The following is an 18428-nucleotide window of genomic DNA, read 5'->3' on the forward strand; positions in this document are numbered from 1 at the left end:
TAAAAGAAAACTCAAACATTGATTTTAACTTAACAAAAAAGAAAAAGAAAAAAAAAGAATAGATAAAAAAAAAAGAGATAAGTTGATAAATTTAATAAGAAGATAAGAAGAGAAGATCAGTAGTTTATTAAAAGAGAAGATAATTTTCATAGTTTTTATTTTTTTTATTGTTGTATTTATTATTTTTTATCATTTTAAATATTACACTTTTATTTTTTTTTATATTACTACAATTTATTATTAGATTACTTATTTTCGTATATAATATCAAATATTAATTTTTATTATTGTTATTATATTTTTAATTTATATTTCTCTTGATTTTGATTAGTTTTTTTACTTATTTAGTTTGATTTTATAACTTTCTTCAATATTTTTGTTTTTGTTATAGTTTACTGTTTGTTTGGCTGTTGCATTATTGTTTCACAACCATTATTATTATTTATTAAAATTGTTAGTTTTTTTGATGTTGCAATCGGTTGTTCCTAATAATCTATTCATTATTTTATTTTAACTATTATAAACATATTTATTTCCTACTTATTGTTTCATATATATCTCTCTCTAATATTGCAGTAATATTGCATCATATATATCTCTCTAATATTGCAGTTCCACTACGGCTTTAAACTGTCATTTGTGTAAAAAATTAATTAGCAAAAGATGCTGTTCATCTCAATGTAATACCTGTTTATATTGGACTAAGTACAGTTTACAATAAGATCTCTCGTTGCGGAATTGTGTAAACTGTATTAAAAGTGTCTATCCAATCACAGATGTACAAGATAATGAACTTAAATTGCTATTTTCATCTGATAAAATTCTTAAAACTGATGATTTATCTATTTAAATAGAGTCTCTAATCAAATTAATAATTATGTTTCATCTCGTGTTTTAGATTCTGAGGAAACAAATTTCTACTTCATTAGACATAGTTTGTAAATATTATAACATAAGCAAATTATGTAAACTTAATTTTAATAAAATAAGTGCTGGCTCTTTTTTTTGTCTAAACATATCATCGTTACAAAAACATTTTGAGGACTTAAACAATACAATCATTAATTAATTTTGATTTTTACATTATTGGTATAACTGAAACAAGATTAAAAAAAGGAACATTCTCCATTCATTCAATTCTCATTGATAATTACAATATTGAACACACACCAACGGAATCTTCTTGTGGTGGTACATTATTATATATATTAAAAAAACTAATTTACACACAAAGAGATGATTTAATGATTTACGTACCTAATTGTTTAGAATCCACATTTGTTGAAGTTATTTTTTCTAAATACTCTAATATTATTTATGCATCTAATATTATTTGTGCAATTATAGACACCCGTGAATGGATATTATTATTTTAAATAACATCATGTCTGCCTTACTTCAAAAAATATCTGCTGAAAATAAATCTATTTTCTTACTTGGTGATTATAATATTAATCTGATGCAATCAAATAATGGCATTGCGGCATCTGATTTTTCAAACTTATTTTTATTTTATAACATTCGCCATTACTTTGCGGACTAGAATTACTGATCACTCTGCTACAATTTTTGATAATATTTTCTCTAGTTTAATAGCTAATGAAGTTGTTTCAGGAAATTTGACAACTTCTGTTTCAGATAACTTAACTCAATTTTGTATTTGTCCCAATTTCAATAAATTATTTATACCACGCAGACACAACTTATATAGCAGTAGTTTTAAAAACATTAATAAAGAAAATTTTAAATTTATCAAAAATTGACTGGGACGATGTTATTAAATCCAATCATACTAACACATGTTTCCAAACATTTCTTACTGAATAACATTGATTTTAGATCGCTATGCCTAGCTTATATAAACGTCAAACATCGATTCAAACCATGGATTACAAAAGGAATTATAAAATCTATTCAAGTGCGCAATATTTTCCGACAAAAAATGATAAGATCTAAAGATCTTATAAACTAAATTATTTGTCAAGTTAGGTTATCATGCTACTGGTAACATGTAACCCAGTACAATCTGCTTCATGTCCTGCTACCTTGTAGGATACGCCTTTTTAGGCAAAGGCTAAGAGATGCCAACTCCGACTTAAAACACCCCCTGCCTTGGGGCTTTTGGTTGAGTAAAGGCTAGAGATGGTGTCTCAACAAAAATACTCATCTTGGGCAGATGTTAAATGCATCCGACTACTGTCTTGTAGAAGGCCTCCTAGGCAAAGACTTAAGCGGTAAACAGATTCTATCTGTTGACTAGCCTCGCACCCCTTCTTAACCTTCACCCCTTCTTCATCATTAGGCTGGCGCAGATGTATTTTTAATACATTGTTTCCAGTTTAGGATGTTGAATGCTGGATCTTCTTGACTTAATTGCATGGGCTTTGCTTGTGTCTCTGTTTTTATGACTAAGCAACTCATTCTATTATCACCTAATGAGGGTACAGCTCTAAAACTCAGTTTTATGGTTCTGAGGCTGGCTAGTAGTCAGGTTTCCCAAACTCTGTGGTAGCTCTCAAAGAGGCTGATTCCATCAACAGCTGAAAAATATAAAAGTATTAACAGTGCCATGTTGTGCATGGATGGTGTCTCTGTTTGTACTTTTGGTGTGCATTGCCAAGGCCACATTTGAAGCCCTTTTGTTACGGCTAAGGGTTTATTAATAATAATTATGCACTAATGAAAATAATGAAGCACTTGCTTGTGCTATTAAACAGTGTACTAAGTACTATCTATGCGTCAAGTTTTTTAACAAATTTAAAAATAAAGTACCAAAAACTATAAAACCATCATCATTACTAAGTTCTCTAAACCTATCATTCACTAATATTCTTGGTCTTCGAAGTAACTTTTTTTCTGTTGAGTCTTATCTCTTGCAAAGTTCACAAGACCTACTTGCTCTTTGTAAGACTGATTTGAGTTCAGCTGTCTCATCTCATGATCTTAGTGTTGATGGTTACCTTACTTTAATTCGTTATTCCAATAGTCACATGCTTGGTCAGGGCATTTACACTCGTAAGAATTCACTCATTTGTTGGGAAACTTGGTTTGAATCCACAGACTATTCTTTCATGTGCTTTCGTTTAGCACCGCTTCACTCTATTGCCTTTTTCTTCGTTCTATATCGCTCTCCTTCATCTCAAGAATGCACTCTTTTTGATGTCATTTCTGATCATATTGACCAAGCCCTCTCTCGTTATCCAACAGTTAATATAGTTGTTGTTGGTGACTTTAATGCTCACCACTCTGAATGGCTTGGCTATAGTGTCAGTGATTCTGCAGGCATTAAAGCCCACAACTTTTGCCTTTCTCAATCCTTAACTTAAATAGTCAACTTTCCAACTCGCTTTCCAGACAACCCGAATCATTTAGCTTCTCTACTCGACGTATGTCTTGTTTCTGATCCTAGTCAGTGCTCAGTTTCTCCACATTCACCCTTAGGTGCTTCTGATCACAGTTTGATCTCTCTAAAACTATTATCTCATTCTTCTTTATCACCTGAATCCCCCTATCATCGTACCTCTTACAACTACCTTAAAGCTGACTGGGATTCTTTCCGTGATTTTCTTTGTGATGGCCCTTGGGTAGAAATCTTTCATCTTCCTGTTGACAAATGTGCTTCTTACATAACTTCTTGGATTCAGGCTGGCATGGAATCTTTTATTCCCTCTCAACGATTCCAGGTCAAGCCTCACTCTTCTCCATGGTATTCCTCACATTGTGCTGCTGCAATTTCCAATCGAAACCATTACTTCTATATCTATCAGCAATACAATTCTCCTGAAAATAGATGTTTATTACTGCTTGAAACCATTGTTAAAGGTTTTGTCTAACGTCAAAGCCTGCTATTCTCAGGTCATGAAATCTCGTATTTCCTCACAAAAATTAGGCTCTCGTGACTTCTGGAGGATCCATAATAGTATCAATAATAAGGGCAAATCTGCAATTCCACCTCTCTTGTATGATTCAGACTTTGTTACTTCACCTAAAGACAAAGCTGAATTATTTGCTAAGAACTTTTCATCAATATCCTCTTCCAATTACACTAGTTGCGTTCTACCTGATATAGCCGTCAAACAGGTTGATCCATAGCTTGACATTCATATCACTCCAGCTTCTGTATCTAAAGTGATTTCCTGCTTAGACTCTTCTACAGCTTGTGGCCTGGACAACATACCTGTTATAGCCTTGCAGAAGTGTTCTCCAGAGCTGTTATAATTACATTGTGGTATATATTACATTCTGTAAAATTTTAAGGTCGCTCACTTTCTAGTAAAATTTTATGGTTGCTCACTTTCTAGTAAAATTTTATGGTCACTCACTTTCTAGAAAAATTTTAGATTTTATAACTTTCATAATTTGTTGGTTTTAAATATTTCCAATCATGAAACTTTATTTTGGCTTAAAATAGTTTTCTTGTTAAATTTAGTTAAATGTAGGTAAACTCATTAAAATTATGAATTTAAAATAAGGTTGCATTAATAACATGTAAAAACAACTTATAACAAATACAATTTAAAAAAGAAAAACAAATGCAGCCTCTTCGGCTTTTTAAATTTATAACTTAATTTCAAACAAGTGGGACTAACCATTGACTCCTTCATTCAATGTACTAAAACCCCCCACAAATGGTGATTTCAATATGATATCATTAGTAACATTTCATGCAAATAAAATAAAAATAAAATAATCCTGACCTAGCCACAAGCGAGACATCGGTCTATACATGCATGTTTCTTTGTAAGTATCGTTATTGCTAGTGAATGCATGTACTTTTTTTTTGCATATAAGTTATTACTTATAGGGATGCAAAAAAAAAAAAAAAACAACTGATGGAGACACTTTTATTATTTATTTAACACTAGATAGTTCTTTTTAATATCCAACTATTTGTATATTTGTGCCAAATGGGGCATGTGATAAAATGTGAAATTAAAATAACTCACTGAATTTGTACAATTTCTTTCAAGTGTATTTTCTTTAACAAACTCTAATTGGTAAACCATATATACAAGAACTACTAGTGACGACCATACAATCATAATAAAGCTAATGATATATTGTAATGTTTTGCTTGGCATGGACAACCCTATCATTATAATAAATACAGCATTGATAGCTGATACCTATTTAAAAAAAAAATGCAAACAAGGTCATTAAAAATAAAAAATTCAATAAAATATAAAAAAAGAAAATAATTATAATTTCAGTTATATACTCTACATACATACATACATACATACATACATACATACATACATACATACATACATACATACATACATACATACATACATACATACATACATACATACATACATGCACACAGATTTATATAGTGTTTTCAGAAAAAGAAAAAAACGACATCAGAGATCTTACATCAGAGAGTGATATCATTTATCTAAACACACATTCATAATTATATATATATATATATATATATATATATATATATAAATAAATATATATATAAATATATATATGTATAATTATGAATGTGTTTAGAAAACATCTCTGATGTCACACTGAAACAGAATGCTGCTGGGGGCTTCAGTACATACATCAACTATCTTAAAGCCTGTTGCCACAAGAATGCCACTACATCGACTGAAGGTTTGGCATGGGGCAGCAATCTTTTCTTTTATTATTCTTTAATATATATATATATATACAAATATATATATATGTAATATATAAATATGTACGATGTATATATATATATATATATATATATATATATATATATATATATATATATATATATATATATATATATATATATATATATATATATATATATATATAATTTGTTGCATTTATGAGTACGGAAGGTAAAAATTGATTCTTTTGTTAACAAATACGTCACTTTTAATTACTTTCGTCCAACATTCTCGTGTTGTCAGAAAGTAAAAACCATTATATTAATTACAAATTAATTATTTTTAATAAAAATCTGGTCAATTAAATTTGTGTCTTTTAAACGCAAATTTAACTGACCAGAATGTTTTTAAAAACATTCTGAATGTTTTTAATAATATAAACAATGTTTTTTTTTTTTTTTTTTTTTAATAAAATGTTTTTATTTTTATTTATTTTTACTGTAAATCATGCACGAAGTGTTGCTACATTGACTATCTTATAGCCTGACTCGCAAGGGAGTGCTGCTACATCGACTGAGGGTTAGGTTGAGGCAGACAGTCTATCAAGTAATAAAAAAAAAAACTCCGGTCTTGCATTTTAATTTTTACTTTTTGTCAACAAAATACGGAAAAACTTTCTGACAACCAGTTAGGGGTTATATATATATATAGAACTCTTATATGTTGTCAGAAAGTTTTTTCCATATTTTGTTGACAAAAAGTAAAAAACTAAAATGCAACACCGGAATTTTTTTTTTTATTAATTGATAGACTGCCTGCCCCAACCAAACCCTCAATCGATGTAGCAGCACTCCCTTGCGGATCAGGCTAAAAGATAGTAGATGTAGCAGCACTCCGTTGCGAGTCAGGCTATTTGTCAATTGATATAGCAGCACTCCCTTGCAAGTCAGGCTATTTGTCAGTTGATGTAACCGCACTCCCTTGTGAGTCAGGTTATAAGATAGTTGATGTAGCAACACTCCGCGCATGATTTACAGTAAAAAAAATTAATAATAAAAACATTTTATTAAAAAAATTAAAAATAAAAACATTGTTTACATTGTTAAAAACATTCAGAAACATTCATATATACATATATATATATATATATATATATATATATATATATATATATATATATATATATATATATATATATATATATATATATATATATATATATATATAATATTAAAATATTTTAAATGAGAAAATACAACTTTATAATGGAACTTGAAGTTTCATGCCATTCGGCAATCATCAGCCATATTATTCAAATATAAAATAAAAACCGTTATAAAAAATACAAATTTAGCGTTGCAACGGCATCTGACGTCAAGTGTACGTGATCCGATATTTGCTAATCGCCGGTATCAAAGTTAGAAAGTAAAAATTTTTTCCTATGTCTACAAGCAGAAACCAATTCATTTTTTTTATTAAGTAGTAAACCACTATCAAAATTCATAATAAAACGACTATCAATATTAAATCAATGTATAATCAATATATAATCAATATCAACGATTATCAATAAATTTATTGCTCCTCCTGTTGAGCACTCTTCTCAAGTCGTTAAAAATGGAGAAAGTTAACTTCAATTATTCAATAAAAAATATACCTATACCATCAAATAAAGAATACAAATTGCGATTGCTTGAAAAAACTGAGATATTGATTAAAAGGATGCGATGGAAGGCGTTTTTCTTCATAAATCACCAGTCTAACGGTATGAATGATATTAATAGTAATAGTAATAATTATACCAAATTTAATTCTTATGTTATTAACACACCGCATTGTCCACAACAAATTAAAGATATGCGTGCGTTTGAATGCGATTTATTCAAATTAATTAAGAACATACAGTTTAGGAAGGTTCAATGCGCCTTCCAAAATAAATTAAAAAAAGACATTTCTTCTGTTCGAAAATCAACGTATACTTACACTTACGCAGATAAAACATCAAATTTGTATAAATTATCAAAAGACGAATACAATAAGTTGTTAATGAACGCTACTACATCTAACTATAGAAAAACCAACCCTATTATAAAAGATCACATTAATAAAGAAGGAAAAACTATTCTAAAGAATCATGACGTTTTTAAAAAAATCAATATAAACAGTTCTTCAAATTGCTTCATTACATTAAAAGACCATAAACCTAATTTTTTAAACAATCCTACTGTTCGTCTAATTAACCCAGCTAAGAATGAAGTTGGTAGAATAAGTAAGCATATTTTATCAGATATTATCACCAACCTAAGAAATATTTTGCAATTAAATCAGTGGAATAGTACACAAAATGTAATAAATTGGTTCAAAAACATCAATGACAAACATTTTTATAAATTCCTTATTTTCGACATCGTTAACTTTTACCCTTCTATAAATGAAAAGCTACTTATCGACTCCATAAACTTTGCAGAACAATACGTTTCCATTGATTCTGATCATAAATCTTTAATTCTCCACTCGCGTAAGTCTTTATTATTAACCAATGATCAAGTTTGGATTAAGAAATCAAGTGGTTTGTTTGATGTTACCATGGGTGCATTTGATGGAGCGGAAGTGTGTGAGTTAGTTGGTATTTTTCTTCTCTTCCGGATTTTGCAATTTTATAAAAAATCTGATTTTGGATTATATAGAGACGATGGCCTAGCCGTGTTTAAAAACGCAAGCGGTCCAAAAATGGAAAAAATTAAGAAGCATTTTACTCAAATATTTAAACAATACAACCTCTGTATTTCCATTCAATCTAATATGAAAGTTGTTAACTACCTTGATGTTACATTTGATCTTAATAACTGCACTTTTCAACCTTACCATAAACCTGATAGTACGCTAAATTATATCCATGCTAGTTCCAACCATCCACCAAGCATTTTAAAACAACTACCAACCTCAATTGAACATAGATTATCTTCCAATTCTTCAAACGAAAAAATTTTCCAAAAGTCTGCTCCTATTTATAAAGACGCATTAGAAAAGTCTGGATTTCCCACCAATCTCCAATATCATTCAAATCTAAATCCTTCTAATACTAATAAACGAAAAAGAAATATAATATGGTTTAATCCCCCTTTCAGTAAAAATGTGGTAACAAAAATTGGACACCTTTTCTTAAACTTAATTGACTTACATTTTCCATTACATCATAAGCTCCACAAAATTTTCAACAGAAACACAATAAAAGTTAGTTACAGCTGCATGCCAAATATTCGATCTATTATTAATTCACACAACCAACAAATTTTGCGCAACAAACTCACCACTAATGATATAAATTGCAACTGCATTAAGAAAACTGCATGCCCGTTAAATAACGAATGTCTATCAAAAAACGTTGTATATAAAGCCACTTTATCATCACCTAATCCCAGTCTTACGGAAAAATATTACATCGGTATCAGTGAAAACGCTTTCAAGCTCAGATTTGCAAACCACCTTAAATCATTTAATGCAACCAGATATAGAAATGATACAGAACTTTCCAAAGAGATCTGGAAACACAAAGACGCAGGTAACATGCCTATAATTAAGTGGAGCATAATTAAAAGATGCCAATCTTATAATCCATCTACAAAAAGGTGTAACCTTTGCATCAGTGAAAAATATTTTATTATGAATTTTGATAGTGGTTTACTACTTAATAAAAAAAGTGAATTGGTTTCTGCTTGTAGACATAGGAAAAAATTTTTACTTTCTAACTTTGATACCGGCGATTAGCAAATATCGGATCACGTACACTTGACGTCAGATGCCGTTGCAACGCTAAATTTGTATTTTTTATAACGGTTTTTATTTTATATTTGAATAATATGGCTGATGATTGCTGAATGGCATGAAACTTCAAGTTCCATTATAAAGTTGTAATTTCTCATTTAAAATATTTTAATATTATTATTTGATCGATTTTTTTCAAAAAGATATTGATCACTCTTAAACAGACAAGAGTTGTATTTCCAGCAATATACAACATTTATCAATAAATGTATATATATATATATATATATATATATATATATATATATATATATATATATATATATATATATATATATATATATACATATATATATATATATATATATATATATATATATATATATATATATATATATATATATATATATATATATATATACACATATATATATATATTTATATACACCAAGGCGATCTATACTGAAGGCCTATTCATCGCGCAACCGTAAGTCGTGACTGGGGGCCTATTTTAATATTCTAAAACTTGCGAAGGTGAAAAGCTCACATTGAAAAACTTGCTAGAGAATTTTTAACTTTTTCAACTTAATCTTGTCTATTCTTTTATATTTCCAATAACTTTTTTATTATTAATGTTTTTTAAATTATAAATTTTTGTAAATAATTTTAAAACACTGTATTTTTACTTACTTGTAAACTCCTTTGAGTGGTACGCGTTATATATAATATATATAAATATATATATATATATATATATACATATATATATATATATAAATATATATATATATATGTATATATATATATATACATATATATATATATGTATATATATATATATATATATATATATATATGTATATATGTAAATGTATGCATGTATGTATATATATATATATATATATATATATATATATATATATATATATATATATATATATATATATATATATATACATTTATTATGTCTGATATGGGTTGTGATCTATTATATTTGACAAAAAAGTGTTTGAAAATCTTATGTTATGGTTTGCATATTTTTATATTCTTTTAAATAATTATACTTTATAGATGCCAAAAAAGTGTTGTGTATATGGCTGCAAAACTAATTACCAAAGTACCAAAAATAATAAAAGCTTTGAAAAAATACGTTTATCGTTTTCCTAAAGACAAAGAACAAAGAAATATTTGGATAAAAAGTATTCCAAATTCTAATCTTTTAGTTTCAGATGAAACTGTTATTTGCCAATTACATTGGCCAACAGTTTTTGAAAAAGTTACTGTTCAAGGAAGCCAAAGACCGAAAATGCCCCCATCTGTATGGTCAGGAATACCTTCAAGTCAAATACCTACTCCATTACCACGTCATCGCACATCATTGAAATCTTTAAGCATTGTTAGAAATGTTAGTACTGATGAACTTAGCACTTTTTTATTGGCTGATACAGCAACATATATTGATTTTAAAAATGTTTTATTAAATAATCTCAAGGTTTTTTCAGTTTCAGTAATAGCATATATGATTGAAAAAACAATTAATGTTCAATCTATTACATTTTATGATGGTATTCCTTTATTTCTTGTTAAAATTTTTGAGAATTTACATTTTGAAACATTTCATTGTGGAATAAAATGTTTTATAAAAAGTTTGTGTAAAAATCGTATAAATATTTTTGATTCTTGGTCAAAGTTTGAGGAAATACTACATTTTTTAAACGTCATGGAAATAGATCATAAAAAAAACATTATTCAGCAACAAATATCAGTTATGTCTGCAAAACTTATTGGAAAAAAAAAAATGAATTAGATACAATTATATGTAGTTTTGAATATTTTTCAACATCTCGTGCTTAATACAATAAACTAAGAAACGATTTTCAATTGCATTCAGTTAGTACTTTGACACGCATAACATCAAAAGTTTGCAAAATTGATGATGCTAGTTTCTTAGACTCAGTTTTCCAAAACGTTGAAGAAAAACAAAAAATTTGTATAATTATTCACAACGAAGTATATGTCAAAAAAATGATGCTTTACCATGGTATAACATTGTTTGGTAAATCTTTAGATGATCCATCTTTATTGGCTAAAACTGTTTTGGGAATTATGATAGTATGTCTCAAAGGTGGTCCTAAATTTCTGTACAAAATGATTCCAATTTCAAAATTAAGTTGAAATTTTCTGTTTGAACAAATAAACTCCAGCATAAAACTTATAAAATCATCATCTGGCGATGTAAAAGTTGTTATCTGTGATGGTAATCGTGTAAACCAAGCATTTTTTAAATTATATCATACTATTCCAGAAAAACCTTGGAAAACGGAAGATGGGATGTATTTACTGTTTGACTTTGTTCATCTTTTGAAAAACATTAGGAATCTATGGCATACAGAAAAAACTGGGGAGCTAGTGTACAGTGATAATGGTATTCAAAGAACAGCTAAATGGGAGCACCTTAAATGCTTATATCAAATTAAATCAGAAAAGTTAGTCAAATTGTCAGTCTTGAATGAAATTGCAATAGCTCCCAAGTCAATTGAAAGGCAAAATGTATCTACTTGCCTTAAAGTTTTTTCAGATAAGACATATCATGCCTTGCTGACCTATTTTCAAATAATTTCAAATTCTAAGGATACTGCAATATTTATAAATAAAGTTATAACCTGGTGGAAAATTTTGAATGTGAAAGGTTGTGGAGCTGATGTAAGACACAATGATCCATTAGAAGCACCTATTTGTAGTCCTGATGATTGCCGTCTTAATACTCTACTTCAGATTGGTGATATGGCTCTTGAAATGTGTTGTAAAAATGGCAAAAGAATGAAGCAGTTATCTAATGACACTGCAAAATCAATTCACCATACTTACTATGGTATTGTCGAGCTATGTAAATATTTATTAGCAACAAGCCATGATTATGTTCTTCTTAATATGTTTACAAGCGACCACTTAGAAAAAGAATTTGGGAAATTGAGACAAGGTTCCGGAGGTGCCTACTTTATAAATGTTCAACAAGTTATAGAAAAATTGCATATAAATCACACATCACTGTTGTTATCTTTAAATATTGACATAGATTCTTTTGATTTTAGTTCAGGTCATGAGTGTGCTTCTTGTACATATGTTTTATGTGAAGCAGGTAGTGAAATATTTGACAATTTAGAAAAACTAGAGTCATCAATTTCCGATACTACCAAAATGTCTTTGATTTATATTGCTGGTTATGTATGTAGAAATGAATATAATGAAAACATTTTGTTCAATCAAACATTACTTTATTATGTAAAGTTTGGTGAGTACCTCAAGTCTATAGATCGTGGTGGTCTTAAAATTCCACCAAACAATGTTTGCCAATGGGTATTTTTTTGCTTTGTCTTATTCCATTTGATAAAAGATAAAGTTTGTCATAAGTCCTTTGTCTTAATTTTTTTCTATGAATTGTCAACTGATATGCATGCAAGTTATTATCAAAATAATTGTTGTGTTGTGGGCGAATAAAAATCACAAAAAAAATTTTTCTATGTGTCTTTATTAACATGAGAGTATGTTTGATATACAAAAGTACATTTTTTAATTGGAATATATCTATAGACGCAGTCATATTTTTGACATTAAAAGATGGAAATTAGTAATGGGTATGTCCTCCATTACACTGGATCACCTCAAAAATTCTGCCTTTCATTGACTCCACTAGTATTTTTTTTATCGAGTTCATGCCAGTCTTAAAAACTTCTTTTATATAGGTAAAGCCATAGACAATTGACTTTTTAAAGGAAGAAGTTTCTTCTTTAGGACTACCACTAACAATATTTGATTCATTGGGTTCTTCATGTACAGATATGGATTCAACTAAAAAAAAATTAATATAAAAAAAAAGAGAGTAAAAGTGGTGTGAAACAATAAAGTGTATGACGAATGAACGTCTATGAACAATAATATTTAAAGGTGTACACTAAAAAAACAAAGTATATGAAGAATATAGACTTATGAATAACTACATTTAAAGATGTAAACTATAATAACAAAGTGTAGGAAGAATGTACATTTATGAACAAGTATATTAATTTATTTATAATTTAGTATTTAAGGGATTCTATCTGTTGACCAGCTTTGCACCCCTTCTTCATCTATTAGGCTGGTGTAGATGCATTTATAATACATTGTTTCCAGTTTAGGATGTAAAATTCTGGATTTTCTTGACTTATTGCATGTGTTTTGCTTGTGTAGGAGATATTAGAATGAGTTGCTGATGACTAAGCAACTCATTCTATTATCTCCTAATAAAAGTACAACTCTAAAACTTAGTTTCATGGTTCTGAGGCCAGCTGGTAGTCAGGTTTCCCAAACTCTGTGGCAGCTCTTAGAGAGGCTAATTCCTTCAACTTATGTAAAATATCAGAGTACTAACAGTGCCATGTTGCACATGGATAGTGTCCCTGTTTGTACTTTTCGAGTGCATGTTGAAGTGTAGTTTGATCCAACTCAAACCATGCTTCAAGGATTTTACACTTTCACTCAGTAACAGTTTTAAATTGGTGTCCGGCTGCTTTAGCATCATAAACTTTTCTTGATAGCATTCCCCACACGTTCTCGATTGGATTTAAGTCCGGGCTACAAGCTGGCCATTCGAGAACCGGGATGTTGTGGTCTTTAAACCATTTCATAGAAGGCCTAGATGTGTGAATTGCAGCATTATCTTGCTGAAATATGGCATTATCGTCCATGTTTTTATCCATATAAGTTATGAGAACATCATCCAACATTTCTGTATACTTTATCGAGTTCATTTTAGGTAAACCACAACACAGAGTCAATTTTTCTGAATAAGAAAATCCACCCCAAACCATTATACTTCCTCCTCCATAATTTCGTTTTGTTTGTGGGTCATTTATTCCTCTTAGATCATGCCAATAACAACTGTAAGAGTCCGGACCATCTAAATTGAACTTTTTTTTATCTGAAAATTCTACGTTTTGCCACTCATGAGTCCAATGCATATGGTTTTTAGCAAACTGTAATCTAGCAATTTTATGGTGTTTTTTTAACATTAGTTTTTGGTGTGGTTTCTTCCACTTTACGTTTGGTGTTGTACATAGAATATGTGCAACATGTTTATTGGTGACAGGCAATAATAATTTATCCTTTATTTGTGTAGCATTCAATTTATTTTAGGTTGCTTTGAAGCGAATTCGATTAGTTTGCCGATTTGTTAATACTTTGTTGCCATTTGTTGCTTTTTTTACACTGTAATTGTCACCTTTTGCAATGTAGTTTCGTACATGGTCAGATCTTTCCAATTTTTCTTGCTATTTCTCGTATAGAAAGTGCTGGTGAGATTTCTGAGCCATGATATAAATTAATTTGTATTTTTTCCGCATCTGTCAAATATTTTCCTTTAGATATTTCGTAAAATGCAATAAAAATGATACTGGCAGAGCAAAAGATCAAATTACACTAAAATTTATCAATTTATTTGTGTAAAAGTGATTAAAAATCAATAATTACTGTTATGCATTAACCTAATTGCATCATAGATATATTCCAAATAAAAAATGTGTTTTGTATATCAAACATACTCTCATGTTGATAAAGACACATGGAAAAATTTTTTTTGTGGTTTTTATTAGCTCACAACACAACAATTATTTTGATAATAACTTGCATGCATATCAGTTGACAATACATAGAAAAAAATTAAAATAAAGAGAAAAAAATTGATGCGTCTAAATGATTAAGCCTCAGTGTGTGTGTGTGTGTGTGTGTGTGTGTGTGTGTGTGTGTGTGTGTGTGTGTGTGTGTGTGTGTGTGTGTGTGTGTGTGTGTGTGTGTGTATATACACCTAAGTTGGTGAGTCAGTAATATCTAAATCCCAAAAAAAAAAGTATATATACATACATACATTAGATTAACTCAAAATTGCATAGTTAAATAAAAAATTAATTTTAATTAAGCTACTTCCTAATTTGATGTGGTTTGTGGTCAAGAAAATAAGTTTAAAATTCCAATCTTAAATAATGTGTTTTAGTGACTGCTCAAGAAATACAAAGTTGTAAAAAAAATAGTGGTAAAACAGTAAACTTTCTTATCACATAAGTTTGATTGAATACAAATGTTACAATATATAACGTAATGAATAACCACTTTCTATTCAGCTTTTCTTTAACGGAATTGTCATGAGTTTTCTGTGATAATCGACAATCTAAAATATTACCTGCCATTCAGCTTCATCAAGTGTTAGCACATTATTAAAATTTTTTGCTAGCTTAACAGCACACTCAGCACAGCAATTGATGACTCTTATGCTTCCTTTTTTTTGCTTGGCAATGAGATAGGACAAAAAACCTATGCAACAGGATTGGGAGTAAGAAAAATTAGTTAAATTTTAAGCACTGAGAACAGGTTTATCGATCTTTGAAACACAAAATCTAACAGTTTTTTCCTGGGTGAAAACAATAATTTCATCATCATTTTCATCCAGTGTGATTAGTATTAGTCGAAAGAATTTCAGGTATCATCTTTTCATGGTATTATCTATCGGGCATTCATCTTTTTGGGGTTTACTTTTTTTTGGAGAGTTGATTTCTAAGGAATTATGAGATATTCTTATTCTTCTGGTTTAGCCATGCATATTTAGCAATGTAAGTTCAGATTTGGCAATGCCAGGAGCCTCAATTGTACTTAATAGAATAGTGTCAATATGTTTCCAATGAATTTCCTTATTAGAATAGTTCATTTAAAATGCTACAAAGAATATTGAAACAAAAAGGTGTGCCAACTTATACAGCAGAATGCAATGATAAAAAAATTTGCATTAATTACCAATAGGAAAGTTGTAAGAAGAACCTTAGTAGAAATTATCGATACTTTCATTTTCATTTATCAAAAGATTTTATAATTTTTTGCTTAATAAAATATTATGTACATACTTTTGGATCCAAGATATAAATTTGTATGTCAACATGAGATGGTGTTATTAAACCCTGGATTAAAGAAACTTGGATAAAAATGCATGGAGGGCAAGATATTGATTATTCTTCAATATTATTGATTCTGATTCAGACAATATATTAACAATTATAGCTGGAGTCTCTCCATGATTTATTAACATCAATAACTACTTTAACAAAGTAGCTTTTTTGAGGCCTGAAAGGAAACAAAGCAAAAAAGATTTTAAGTAGAAACAGAGGTAATAAAAGTTGTTGCCAAACCACCAGTTAAGAAGCAACAAAAAGTTGAAGGCTATTCATGAAATAAAAAACAATTTATTTTTTCCCCTTATAGAACAAAAGGGAAAAGATAAATCAAGAATCCATTTTGTGGTGGGATAATAGATGCAAATTAAATAATTAAATAATTTGCATGTTTTAAAAAAATACGCTGAAAAAACCAAACTAATTTAAAGAGAAAAAAAAAAAATTAACAAACTATAAACTGAAAAGAGAAACAAATTTAATGAATGATAAAATAAATAAAGGATAAACCAGAGAGATAAAAAGAGCATAAAACTAATATATATTTTAATTTAAAAACATCTCAATTAATAGCTCAAAATTAATTTAATTTAAGTGTTTTAATTAATTATTAATTAAATATTAAAGCTAAAAAAATTTACTACTTTGCAACGTTGATGTAGCGTATAGGTTAATTAATTGTGTCCTTTATGAGACAGGTTAATTAATTGTGTCCTTTATGAGACAGGTTAATTAATTGTGTCCTTTATGAGACAGGTTAATTAATTGTGTCCTTTATGAGACAGGTTAATTAATTGTGTCCTTTATGAGACAGGTTAATTAATTGTGTCCTTTATGAGACATGATGTAATATCAGCATTGAATGAGTGTTCAAATCCTACTAATGGATTTTTTTTTTTTTTGTAATGTTCGTAGACATTAAAAATATCAAAGTTTCAAATTTTTAAATAATTAAGTTTCGAAGAAATTAAGCTTGGATTTGAAACTTCTATTTTTCTGAATTTTTTATAGTAAAACCCTTAAATTAAAATAAAAAAATTAATTTGATGCCTCTATTTTTTCCGGTTTTATTTCATTTTTATTTTCAAATTTATTTTATCATTCATGAAGCTTTTTTTTTTTTAGTTTAGTTTTGTATTTTTTTTTTAGTTTTTATTTCTTTATCCAGTTTATAGTTTGTTTATTTTTAATTTTAGTTTAAGTTTACATTTGTTTATTCTGCACATTTTTTTTAAACCCACTAACTTAAAACATGCAAAGAGCCAAAGCCAAGTTCTCAAAACAAAATATTATATGCTTGTTGTCATTTTATATTTTTGGTATCATACTATTTACTATATTTCAAAATCCACTTAAAAGTGCATTTTTTAAATACATTTAAAAATTTAAAGTAAGTACTACTTTAATAAATAGTATGATATCAAACATGTTATTTATACTGTTATAATATGTTTATATTGATATTATATATATATATATATATATATATATATATATATATATATATATATATATATATATATATATATATATATATATATATATATATATATATATACACACATATACATATATACACATATACATATATATATATATATATATATATATATATATATATATATATATATATATATATATATATATATATATATATGTATATATTATATATATATGTATTTATGTATATATATATGTATATATATATATTATATATATGTATATATATATATATATATTATATATATACGTATGTAAATATATGTATATATATATGTATGTATATATGTATACATATATATATGCATGTATGTGTATATATATATATATATATATATATATATATATATATATATATATATATATATATATATATATATATATATATATATATATATATGTAAATTATGTTAGTGTATTTTACAAATAGAGTGCTCAATGTTCTTAAAAAACAGAGCAATAGTTAATTAGTAAAAAACACTTATCTAACTGTATGCTATGTTTGCAAGAAAAATTTGAAATAATTACTCATTTAAATCAAGAAAATTTATTAAATAAAAAATCTGAATTAATTTCTAAATGTAGGCACGAA

At 27.9% G+C, this 18428-nt stretch overlaps 1 protein-coding gene across 2 annotated transcripts in view; it reads right to left on the bottom strand.

Moving 5' to 3' along the window:
• The window catches only part of LOC136072017 (piezo-type mechanosensitive ion channel component 2-like), a 169344-nt gene that overhangs the window by 73376 nt on the left and 77540 nt on the right, over nucleotides 1-18428 (bottom strand). For both annotated transcript variants that reach the window (XR_010644242.1, XM_065819887.1), the window contains exon 14: nucleotides 4947-5126. Coding sequence is in view for 1 of the 2 variants with exons in the window: in XM_065819887.1 (XP_065675959.1) it covers nucleotides 4947-5126 (180 nt within the window). In the remaining variant the exon portion in view is untranslated. The remainder of the gene's footprint in view (nucleotides 1-4946; nucleotides 5127-18428) is intronic.

This window comes from Hydra vulgaris, chromosome 15 (assembly GCF_038396675.1).
Source record: "Hydra vulgaris chromosome 15, alternate assembly HydraT2T_AEP".
NCBI classification, from domain to species: domain Eukaryota; kingdom Metazoa; phylum Cnidaria; class Hydrozoa; order Anthoathecata; family Hydridae; genus Hydra; species Hydra vulgaris.